Below are 12,864 nucleotides of genomic sequence, written 5' to 3' on the forward strand. Positions count from 1 at the left end.
AATGGGCCGAGGCGAGCCGAGGCGGGCCGAGGCGAGCCGAGGCAAGCTGTTACCAGCAGTGGAAAAACGCCATTACTTACTTACTCCTCTTTGTCCCCTATGACATAAGGCTTCAATGATCACTCTGGTCTCAGGCAGCATGCTGGGCCTCTCCCATCACAGGTTCATCTGTCCTAGCTCTTGTGTTACAGTTCTGCGCCAGGTGGTTTTGGGCCTCCCAGGTTTTCTTTAGCCAGGTGGTGTCTCTCTTAAGGCGACTTTTGTGAGGCTGTCCTGCTCCATCCTCAAGACATGTCCTAGCCATCTCAGGCGTCATAATCTCCTTGGTCATGCTCTGGCTTCCTGTTTTCTTGTACAGTTTGTTGTTGGAGATCCTATTATCCATTTAGCCATTACATAAAAACGTTGAACACAACCGATGGCTAAAAGTGCTAACAGTGTTTTTGTTTTTGTTACATTGCTCTTAGCTAAAGAAGGAAAGTGAGGACAGAGAGAAGGTTTGGAGAAGAAATCTGTTAGAGTTGGAACATATTGATTCCTGGTATTTTGCCAATCTGGAACCAGATCCGAAATGGAACAGACTATCAGAATCCAACCTTACCGTCACTGTGTCAGTGCTTCATGATTCGGCGTGCAGCTTCACTAACATTAGTCTCTGGGTGACAAAAATTCACAGACTACTTCACCTTTTTCTCAAAAAGCTAATCGTCAAGTTATATATAACATTGTCATTATATATAAATGATTTCCTTCAGGAGTTGATGTGTTTGAAAGCGGTCCATTGTCCTGATGCTGGACTGTGCCCTCGCGGGTGGGTTCACGCTTTTTTTTTAATGTTCTGTTGACATAGTGTTATTAATGAGATAAATACAATAATTCTGTCATTTGTGGATTGATCCAGATTAATTGAGGATGAGAATCGCCATTCATGTGAATTGATATTGTATAAGAGGATACAATGCTTTGAAACACTACGCTTCTGTTTTCCTCTTTGTCTTTGTTTCTTCCTCTGTGCTCTTTGTCTTTCGATCTGTTCCTTCGGTGTCCTCCACATCTAAACCAGAGCAGTGTTACTCAGTCGGTGATTGGGGCTTGAGAGGCCAGAGCTAGACTAAACTCATTTCCCCTCTCTGACAACAAGTGGCTGCTGCTGTCACTGTCGGCCAAGTTAAGTTTTTTTTGGATAACCTTCAACTGAAAAAAATCCTATTTCACAGGAGAAATACAAGGCCGCCATTCCACAGTATTGCATTTGATACTTAATTAATTTAATTAAAGACTCAGTCTTAAATGTTCATACATGATGACGATGGACATGTTTCGTAATTCATGTTCTCTATATGAGTTTCTGTTTCCATGGAGTCTCCAGTGTGAAGAAGAGTGATTAAATGGCAGGCTGATTTTATCTTTTAAGAATAAGTGCTCTATCATGATGGTAACTTGAAATGTTTCTGGGCCTTTTGACTTTGATCTTGCCGTCACCAGGGACATTGCCTTTCTTTTTCTTCTTTTTTTTGTCTCTAAAACGCTGCCTGATGTGTGTGACAGTGACAGAGGCTCCTACTGCACCTTAACGGCCTGTATTTTAATTGCATCCTGAATGCTTTTGGTACGCTGAAAAGGTCGCCTGTTCTCAGGATGATGAATGGCGACGGAGAGAGAGAGAGAACACAGAGCACAGCTTTTAAAAAAGAGCTTGTTTCCTGTGGCCCTGATGGAGGTAATGGAGATGGTTTTTAATAGCGGTGGTGTGAGGTAAAGAAGTGACAGGCGGACAGCTACAGTTTGCATCAAACCCCCCAAAAGAAGGCTGGAGCCCTCCCACCCCAGGGTTAGTGTCTGGGGGTCAACCCACTTTAATTCCCCCAGTCTGTTGACATTAAGATGGGATGTTCCACTATAGGGGTGTCTGATATTTTTTGTAAAACATATTTACAGGTAAGAAGAATATATAAATTTTTCAGCCTCCTGAATGAATTTTTTTTTTTAACCTCTTTTGTGGTTGTCTTTCATACCTTGTAAGGGGATGGGACAATGCTACGTCTTCTAAATATTGGGGTTATTCCCTGCATTCCCCCCCCCCCCCCCCCCCCCCCCCCCAAAATCTATGCCTAAAAGCGCACACACACACCGACACACACACACACACACACACACACACACACACACACACACACACACACACACACACACACACGCCTCCTCTTCACAAAAACTTGTGGTTGGTATATTTAAATGGACTCTCCTAGGTGTCTTCCTCTTACACATGACTTTGTCTAAATCTCAATATGCTACTTTAATTTAATATACCTATGAATGTACTGTACATGAAAAGCTTTGATAAAGCATCTAAATACCGTTGTGATTGTTCGAAAATAACACTTAAGTGTAAACTCCTGTCGCACCTGCCTGTTCCCTTGCTCTTTCTCTCTTTCTTCATTGAATTCGAGCAATCTCCTTCCAAAACTATACCTCCCCACTATGCAACACCCCTCTCCTAATTGAGCTCTGATTTCATATGCTATCTCTCCATCCCTGCAGATCCCTCACTATAACACCATTATGCCATTCAGAGACCACTTGATATCGCCAGGATGAGTGCCACGACTCTGCATTCAGACGCTCCTATCTGATTATGCCCAAATTGAATTAGGCTGTCATCTCTTCTATTACGCTGCAACTCAATCCCATCCTGATCCGGGAAGCTGAAATGTGGCATCTTTGATGGAGGTCTGTTCAGTTTTGGCCTCTGTAGGATGTGTGAGGTGAAGAGCAATGAGCAAGTGTTAATTTCATTCTGCAAATCAGCACTACAAATCACGATTAATAACTAGAATCTAGCATCATTTAAATTATTATCACACGGGTGTGCAGTCAGCTCAGTTGGTAGACCAGGAGCTCATATATCAAGGGTTACTCCTCGACCCAGCGGGCCGGGTTGGACTCCGACCTGCGGCCCCCTCTTTCTCCCCTTGCATGTCTTCAGCTGTCAAATAAAGGCCTAGTACATATAATATAAATCTGATATATTAATAGCAATGATGAATTGGCCTGTTTCAGATAAAAAATATATTTAATTTCACACATTGAAGATAATATTACTACAGGTAAGGTGGCCATATGATGGCCATACAGTTAAGCTTAAAGATTGACTCTGCCTCCTACATGCATGTTGACATTAAACCAACAAATAATAAATAAATTCATTCATTTTTATTCATCTGGCCCAGTTTAACCGGCGAATTAATTTTTATTTATGCAATATTTTTGGGAGGTCCCTACTCTTTCAGTTAAGGCCTAGAAAATGTTAAAGATCCCTTCTATAGATCATAAATAAACCCTACACAGGACAACTATTGAGGTCTTTTTTTTTTCTGATAGGAAGAAAGTAAATTGTTGTAACAACAAAGTGTTATAAACATTCTGGGTGTGGAATTGCTATTTCAATTTTTTTAATCCTTTTTGTCTGTCCTTTGTCCACATTTGTGTATTGTTAAGTGTCACAGAGAAACTCAGAGCAGCTGAGTCATGGTTTGTTGTACTGATCAACTCACTGTATTAATGCACATGATACTGAATTCATCAAGACAATGATGTGTAAACTTGGAGATGCCCATCAGAAAGCAGGAAAACTTACTAAATATGAATGAATATACAAACATTTACAATGGGGGATTAAGAATCAATACCTGTGTGTTATATGAGCCTGTTATTTGGGATAAGTAAAGAGGAATATGTTTGTTCTAGGAAGAGTCTCTAATGGCCATTTCCATTCTATGTGGTTAGGGCTGGGAGTCACCAGAGGCCAACAATACGACATCACCATCATACTTTTGTAACAATACCATATTATTGTGATCTTAAACATATTGCAATAGTCAGGGATATATTGCAATTTATAACTTTTTTTTCCAACAAAAAACTTTCCCCCAATTTCAAATGATGAAATGAAAAAGGAAACTTGATCAACATCTGTTTTGTCTAAAAAAAGATACATATCTCTGTTTGTTCATCTCACTTTATATTTGTTGCTGCAAATGTGTCAAGCCGACAAACTGACCAAAACATAATAAAAGATCAATGCCAGTTTATTTTTTATTTTCACACAGACATTTAAAAAAACAAAAAACATTTTAAAGCTGTAATTGCAATACCGCCATGCAATACCATGAAACGGGGATATTCTTCCTGAAGGTTATCATACCGGCCCATGCCTAACCCCAACACTCTCAAGATTTGAGGCCGCATCTTTCTCTTGTCGTTTTTCGGTAGTTAAACTAATTGGAAGTTTTGTGAGATGTCGAGTTCAAAATCTGGCTTCTGTGATTCAAAGCCATTGGACAGGAGGCAGGCTGTTTGGTAAAAGGCATGTTAGTTATGTAACAGAAGGGCCTTGGTGAGTGTGATAATGATTCAGACTGGTCTAACCGGGTGGTTTTTTTGTTTGTTGCATAACTAGTTGACACCTCCCTTTCTCTCACTCACACAAACACACACACACACACACACACACACACACACACACACACACACACACACACACACACACACACACACACACACAGACTATTTAATGAAGTGAATGAGCAAAAACAATGCGCATGTCGTCCGTCTACTTGTACTTCATAGCAAAACTGTTAGGCTACTTCTTTACTATTTCTCGATGAACTTTTACACCCACACACGCGCGCACACACACACACACACACACACACACACACACACACACACACACACACACACACACACATACACATACTTACATAAACACAGGCCCGAGTATCACACTGATTTCACACTCATAAAATAACTCACACTGGTGAAGGGCGATCCAAAGTAAGCAGCAGAGAAAAGGAGTTGACAGCAGTAAAGCAGCAGTAGCACCACCTCAAAGTCAGCATTCTGTGTTTTTGGGTTTGTTTATGTGTAGAGTATCTGCTTTAAATATGCACTTAAAAGGCCCTGCTCTTCCGCATTTGTATAACAGCATTATACAAGAGATTTGCAAACCTCGTACTATATTATACTATACTGTGTCATATTGTATACCCTTCCTACTATCAACAGCTTGTTTAAAGTTCACACTCAGAAGTGTAAAAATGTCCTTGTTTACCCACTTACAGACACTTGCTTTTGTTGCTTTTGTGTTTCTCCAAATGAGGACCAACTAGTCTTTAAATGCTATCAGCCCCTCAAATCACAGCGTCTTTGGGTGAGTGGGCGGGGCACTGTGCACGGCAGTAAGCCTTACCGGTCCGCCTACAGCAAAGGCAAGGAGTCGGTGTTACCTTATTAAACAAAATCTATGCATTTACCTGGTTTTCTGACAAATTCATAAACAAAAATTAATGTTATCCTTAAGTTAATAAAACCCTAATTAACAAAACTGGTTTAAAAAAAAAAAAGGATATTAATGTTTTAATAAATAACTGTGAGATTCCTATTCAAGTTTATGGTCTGCTTGTTCAACAACTGTTTGAGACATTGCTCTTAAACACATTTAGAGAGGATTTGAATTACTATTTTTATTCTTAGTTCTTACCATTTTTGTGCTGGCTAAAATCATTTTGAAGGGGGCCAAAAATGTCTCTATGCAGGAATAATACTGCATAAGTGGCACTGCGGGAAAAACCAAATACACAATACACCACTGTTGTAATGTAAACTTGAAAACTGTAGAGTTTGATGAGTGTAACTGGAGTTATTCTATTGTTGTAAGAGGAAATTTGTTCATATTTTGTGCCCTTGTCTGTTCTGCATTTTTAAATTCCAGCACAGTGCTCCCGTATGAGACTTTTCTCTTTGTTTATTTCCTTGAATTTCCCAAAAGAAATATGAATCCCAATTCTTTATTTTGTAGAGTATAAACCATGGCCGTGCCATTAGTATGTTGCATTGTCCTCAAAGATAGTTGACTCTGCCTGTTTTCCAATTGTTAACCATAGAAATGTCTGCGAATGAAATTGCCAGCAGCAGTGTGTTTATGTTATACCCTGTTATTTGTAGTAATGAGTTCTTACTAAAATAATAGGATAATTTGTTTTATTGTCACAACAGAACAGAGGAACATCAAAATATATTAAAGTTCTGATAAATGAAATTCATCAAAATACAAACTTAAGATATGAAACTCAAAGTCCTTTGAACAAAAACACAATAAAAATAAAATAAAAATAAAGTGTGTTGCCAACAAGGATGTTGTAGAGCGCCCTCTGGTGGACAAACTATGCAACTCCAACGCTCATGACGTGGTTGACATTCTTTTTTTTTTTTTTTCTGTATATTCTTTTACCAGAATTAATTATTTGTCAAGGATTATGCTGACATCTTCCTCTCTTTACTTCCTGTTTTCCCAGGCGCGTTACAAACAGAGTCTGGACCCCACGGTGGACGAGGTGAAGAAGCTGTGCACGTCGCTGCGACGCAACGCCAAAGAGGAGCGGGTCCTCTTCCACTACAACGGCCACGGGGTGCCCCGGCCCACGGTCAACGGAGAGATATGGGTCTTTAATAAGGTAAAACAAACAACAAGAAATGTGCTCTCACATTATTCATACAGTAGTCTATATCCAGAATGTTCCACTCCCGGGATTGCTCCGTTGCCGGATGTCATTCTTTTCGGCCCAATGCCTGTTACCTTCTGCTCTCTTTTTGTTGTCGTTCTAAACTCTGGTGGCTTTCTGAGGACTAGCTGCTCCTCAGATCACTGCAGGGTAAATCCAGACAGCTAGCTAGAATATCTGTCCAATCTGAGTTTTTCTGATGCATGACTAATGCCCTAATTGCACGGAAATAGTATCATCATGGGACCTTTTGTGATTTAAAAACTACCCGCCACATTTTACAGAGGCACCGTGGCTCCAAAGATGACTTCTCTTTATTCAAACTATCTCGCTAGTTCATGTAAACTGTTTACATTTTTAACCTGATGTCGCTAATTTACTTCCTGCCTGGCTGTTTAAACGCCCCGCGGCTCGCAAGAAAATAGACCTGGCGCGTATCTTTAGTGGCCAAATCCATTGTTATGTCTAGAAAATTATTTTATATATAGTATTTCAAGTTCAATTCGCCACTACCTAAAAAAGTATCATATATTGTACTCAGTATCTCAGAATATAAACTAAGAAAATTTAAAATATTGACTACAAATCTCAAATCAATGAGTAAATGTAACATATTGACTTAGAATCTCAATATATTGACTCAAGAATGTTGACTAGGAATCTGAAAGAAATGACAAAGGTATGGTTTAGGCTGTAGCGTGAGGTTTATGCGGAGAAGAATAGAAAATACTATGATGATGAGGATGATTAATCCTTAGAAAACCAATAGGGTTCCACAGCCCTGCTGTGTGAACCGCGTAGCCCCCTCGGGCTTGGGCCGCTAATTAGAAAGGTCTTATAGACTGGAATTGTCTACGGTATATGATGATGATGATGATGATGTCCACCGAGAATCAGGTTTTTTTTCACCGTTGTCGCACCAAATGTATTCTTTACGGGGGATATGTTGAGTCTTTGTAAATTTATGTATTTATGTTAAGCATATGTCATGCAAGAGACACAATACAAATGAATGGACTGGTGAACATTGTCATATTGACATGTAAGGTGTGTTGATTGATTTGCCACGGTAACGCATGCATTGAGTAACATGCAAGAAAACATTCCACCTTAAAAGTTGACGGTAGTTTCTTAGTACATAGCTCACTGTTAACTAATAGACGACCAGGCAGCAAACCTTTTATATTTTATTGTAATATTTGACCAATTTATGTAAACTTTCCACCGTAGGAACAGTGAGTTACATGACCTTTGTGAGCCACAACTTAACCGTGTGCGTGCACGCGTCATAGTTGCGTCCTGGTACTAAATAAATAGCACTGCACCCCTGGTGACTGCGATGATTTAAAAAGCTAGTCCTAAACAGATGTGCGGAGGAGGGAAGGGACATCGAAAACACCACAGAGGCATGATTTGTGTCACCAAAGTAGGGATGATTTGTGTCACCAAAGTAGGGATGATTTGTGTGGCACTAAAACTGGACTGAGGTTCTTGCTGGTGAAATGCGGCTATAGTAATGGGACGTGTCCACTGTGGCGTTTTTTGCCAGCAGGGATCGCCTCGCCTCTCAGCTTTGGACGCTCGATGGGCTCGCCACTAGGAGTTATCAGTTTTTCACTGGCAAGCAAAGAAAACTACACCCTCCTACAACCGTGATGGCTGCTCCTAATTGGCTGAACGTGTCACGTGGGACTGTCTGCTCGCGGATTTCAAAACAGACCAACATGGTGGCTAGGTTTTGACATTTTTTCTCTATTCTCTCTTAACGATTTTTGATTTTACTTAATTTTTGGGGCATTTGAAGCCTTTATTTGATAGGACAGCTTAGGCGTGAAAGGAGAAAGAAAGGGCGAACGGCAAGCAGCAAAATGCTGCAGGTCGGAATTGAACCTGTCGCAGCTGCGGCAAGGACTCTGCCTCTGTAGATGAGGTTTTTATTGCTTCTTCCGAAGTTTTTGTCCAAATCTGCTGATGTTTTTGGCCCTTTTTCACCAATTTTTGCGTGTTTTGTTTGGGGGGGGGGGGGGGGGGGGGGGGGGGGGGGGGGGGACTTTATGAGGCCCAAATTGTAAGTGAGAACGCTATACAAGAAATGGAATAATTAATAAAAGCATTTCAGTGACCTAAACATGTCTGGCCTTTGATGTGATTCTTGTTTTCCAGTCTTAGTAAAATTGAGTTAGACAGTGAATGATGGCTGACACTTGCTAGTGGACACGTACCATAAGAGGGTTCCTCAAAATGGCCCTGGGTTCCTCGACCACTTCCAGCTAAACATCACAAAGTCCACCTGCATTCCCTGGTCTTAGGGTTGAGTTCCACCGTAGAGACTCAGTGAATTGAAAAAACAGACATAAATTCTTGAGTTGTTCAACGCCTCGTCCTATAAGTAAGCACCTACTCACAGTGATGCACCACTGCTGTCTGGGCTTAGCTGTTGCCTTGGCGTCCCCAGTACACCCTCGGGCCTTATCTTATCTATCCTCCTCCCTAACCCTTATACTTACTCCTTTTCCTATAAAATGAAGCTGCTGTGTCACTGCCTGCGCGAAGATGAGATGATTGGGATGACGTGGCGTTGAATCAAATTTTCCTTTAAAAATAGGGTTTAACACCTTGGTTATTAGATTTATTACTCCGGTTCCCATAATCCTCATGTTTCTGTTTCTACCCCTCTCCCTTATTATCATTTTCTCTTTTCAACTGTTTATCTCCCCCTATATTCTGCTCAACTCTTCATCAAGCAGATGACTGGTGAATTATTAAACACATATCTATAAAATTGAGTTTGCATCAATCGAGCGATGCCTCGCCTCTGTCCTCCTAAACTATCTATCTCATCTCTTTTTTTTTCTCTCTCTCTCCTCTCTTTTAGAACTACACCCAGTACATCCCGCTGTCCATCTACGACCTGCAGACGTGGATGGGCAGCCCGTCCATTTTTGTCTACGACTGCTCCAACGCGGGGATCATCGTCAAGTCGTTCAAACAGTTCGCCCTGCAGAGAGAGCAGGAGCTGGAGGTGGGCAGCTGCACGGACAACCAACCCTCATGGTTTACGGCATGTCACAACACAGCAGCCATGAGTTAGTTCCAGGGTTGTAATTGGAAAAACACTCCAAAAAGATTGGGTGTGTCATGCAAACACAATGAGTGTGCAGGCGAACAGGGTGCCACAAACATCTGGTATTTATGAGTTAATAATGGAAAAGTGGGAGACTTTGTCACTTGCACACACGCCACAAAATCACACTCCTCTATACACTCACACTCTCTCTCTCACACACACACACACACACACACACACACACACACTCTGTATACTGTATTCATAAAGGACACAGCTCTGTCCAGGATGTTGTCAGTATCGTATTTCAGCCAATCAAATGGGCAGCTGGCTCTAAATCATTGAGTTTTGGTGTAGACTTGGGAGTACACACACACACACACACACACACACACACACACACACACACACACACACACACAGTAGATACACACCACTACCAGTCCCAGTCCCCCTCACTGCTTCATCTTTTTATTACGTTTTCTCTCTTTCTTTCTTTCTCCCGGCTACAGCGGGTTATGTGAATCCCTAATGAGATAGTGCTGTCATTCATTTCAATTATTCATGGGGAAGTTTCAGCCAGACTGTAGATTAGCTGGAAAATGCGGGAGTGAGGGAGGGAGATAGAAGGGGGGTACAGAATGAACAGTACCAAGCAGAGAGTAAAGCAGAGTGGCTGTGAACGTTACGTACAAGTTATAAAATAAAGGCGAAGGCAGCATCTAAACTGCTGAGTTGCCGCAGTGTTAGGCAGAGCTCGTCACAAGTGTCTCTCCGTCCTCTGCCCCTGCTGCTCCTTTTCTGTTAAAGAGTTCATGGCATGGCTACACCTTCAGGGCTAAATAGAATACAATGGAATACAATTCAATTTCATTTATAGTATCAGTTCAGTACCAGTAGCAAGCGTTATCTCAATACACCTTACAGATAGAGTAGGTCTAGACCACACTAGACCACATGATTTACAAGGACCCAAAGGTTTTAGTAGTTTCCTTCATACCAAGCAACAGTGTGACAGTGGCGAGGAAAAACTCCCTTTTAGGAAGAAGCCTCGGACAGACCCAGGCTCTTTGTAGCCGGAGTCTGACAGAATAGAGGGTTATTGCCATTTGCACAGGTACAGGGCCGTACAAGTGTATTGGAACTTTTGTTCATTGCTCTTCAGCCCAGTTCAGACCAAAGATCTGCGACGAGACAAAACCGTTGCAGGGAAAAGTGGCAGCGGTCTGAACCGGCCCGTCTCAGCTCCACTCTGCTGTTCAAATCGCCAGAGGCTGGTTTTAGAACGTAAGGGACGTCACCTGTTTCCACAGCCAATAGGGAAGTCAGCTGGTAAAGTCGGCTATGAACTATAGAAATAAAGTCATCCATAGTCCATTTGGTTCAATGTTACAAACTGTCAGCTGGTAGATGGAGGCTCAACGAGCAACCCGCGAGCTCTGTAATGTGGTCAAGTGAGCTAGAGAGTGACTAAAGAGAGCGAGCGTTGTTAGAACAAACTATGAATCCCTTAAATAGAACGATTAATCACTGGAAACGTAGCAGTAGCAAGTATCTCACTATCCCTAATGTTATCCATATTCATATTGAGAAGCAACAAATGATACATCAGATACAATAAAAGCCTGGAAGTCCGTACGGAAGTGCGAAGAGTTGCATCTCATCTGGTCGCATTGGTGTGAACTAGCAGGTGTTAGAACAAGAAGTTTCATCTTGTCGCAAGTCTTTGTTCTGGACTGGGCTTTAGAGTCAACTCTACACAAAACATAAAAAATGTAATACAATAAAAAAAATAATTAAACTATATGCATATAAAAATAAGTATGAAGTAGAAAAACAATATAAAAGAGAAAACAGCTGTAAGATGAATAAAAAGTTTAATTGTCAAAGGACTTTTTTTAACTTAAGAGAAAAAATAGCAGCTCAGCTGTCAATGAAGTATAGCGGTAGCTCAACACTCCTCACTTCCACTGGTTAGTAAAGGTTTTTCTCATTCCTGGAACTATACTATGCCACAGAGACAATTTTTAAAAGCAACAAGGTGATGAATTACAATTTCAGAATTTACTTCTTATGTTGGCTAAATGTCTGCATATTGAATGTGAATTGAACTCCCAAATCTGAGCACGCAGACTTTCATAAAGGACTAGAAGTAGCCTTGGCTCCAAAGAGAGCCAGAGAGGAGGTGATGGGACCACAAACGTCTCACTCTTGAAGCTGGTTTGTACAAGGGTTACGGAGTAATTGGCCACTTGGGGTTCTCCCAAGGCTATCTGTCGCCAGTTGAGTGTAAATTCTAGTCAATCCTTTGCCATAAGGCCTGGGAGGAAAGCTTGTGAAGTGGCTATGGTTATGGTCAGCTGAGAGATGTTGTGTGGCTGAGGCAAGAATGGACATTTTTGGAGACAAGGTTTTAGTTTGTCAGGGCATAATCAGTTTTAGCTGCATCTTTTTGGGTTAAATTATTGTGTTGTATTTGGGAAATAAATAGAGGAATTCCCCCTGGTAAATGCAGTGAAAGTTGCATAATGTCCATAAGCAATTTCACTTTTCCACCTGAAAAGAGTATGTGGATGAATGGGTGAGTGGGGAAATGGAAGATGCTAGGAGATTCAGATTCATTCTAGACTTCCAGAGATATTTTTGGGGCATTTTCAACCTTTATTTTTTGACAGGACAGCTGAAGATATGAAAGGGGAGAGAGAGGGGGAATGACATGCAGCAAAGGGCCGCAGGCCGGAGTCAAACCCCGGCCCGCTGGGTCGAGGAGTAAACTTTTATATGTGGACGGCTGCTCTACCAACTGAGCTATCTGGACGCCCACTTTCTGAGACGTCTTAATCATTCAGGAGACAATCTGAGCAGGGAGTCCCCCACCTCGCCCACGCGCAACTACACCCGCATCCCTCTGCCGCGACACGATACACGCACACACACAGACACACACACACACACTGTCAGCTATTTTTAAACAGGCACACAAGCGCAGCACACACGATTCACATAGCACGACAGGCCTGATCTCACCGGGGACTATAAGTCTGAGATGCCGTGATGAAGACAAGAGCATGAAGGAGATGGCTGAGGGGATGACATGAAAGGTGGAGGAGGTGTTATATCACTCCTCTACAGCACCATATCAACCTCCTCCTGCAGTCATTCAGTCATGGGAGTGTGTGTGTGTGTGTGTGTGTGTGTGTTTCTGTGTCTGTTTGTGGTTCTGTGTGTTTCTGC

The 12,864-nt window shown here is 41.7% G+C and overlaps 2 protein-coding genes across 5 annotated transcripts in view; one reads left to right on the forward strand and one right to left on the reverse strand.

Annotated features, from left to right (window-relative positions):
* LOC117956277 (excitatory amino acid transporter 3-like) overlaps positions 1-12,864 on the reverse strand; it is a 381,877-nt gene that overhangs the window by 177,937 nt on the left and 191,076 nt on the right. The window lies entirely within an intron of this gene.
* rptor (regulatory associated protein of MTOR, complex 1) overlaps positions 1-12,864 on the forward strand; it is a 184,551-nt gene that overhangs the window by 55,892 nt on the left and 115,795 nt on the right. For all 4 annotated transcript variants that reach the window (XM_034891052.1, XM_034891060.1, XM_034891069.1 and 1 more), the window contains exons 5-6: positions 6,357-6,515; positions 9,439-9,585. In XM_034891052.1, coding sequence (XP_034746943.1) covers positions 6,357-6,515; positions 9,439-9,585 — 306 coding nt within the window. The remainder of the gene's footprint in view (positions 1-6,356; positions 6,516-9,438; positions 9,586-12,864) is intronic.

Source organism: Etheostoma cragini, chromosome 2, assembly GCF_013103735.1.
Source record: "Etheostoma cragini isolate CJK2018 chromosome 2, CSU_Ecrag_1.0, whole genome shotgun sequence".
Classification (NCBI taxonomy): domain Eukaryota; kingdom Metazoa; phylum Chordata; class Actinopteri; order Perciformes; family Percidae; genus Etheostoma; species Etheostoma cragini.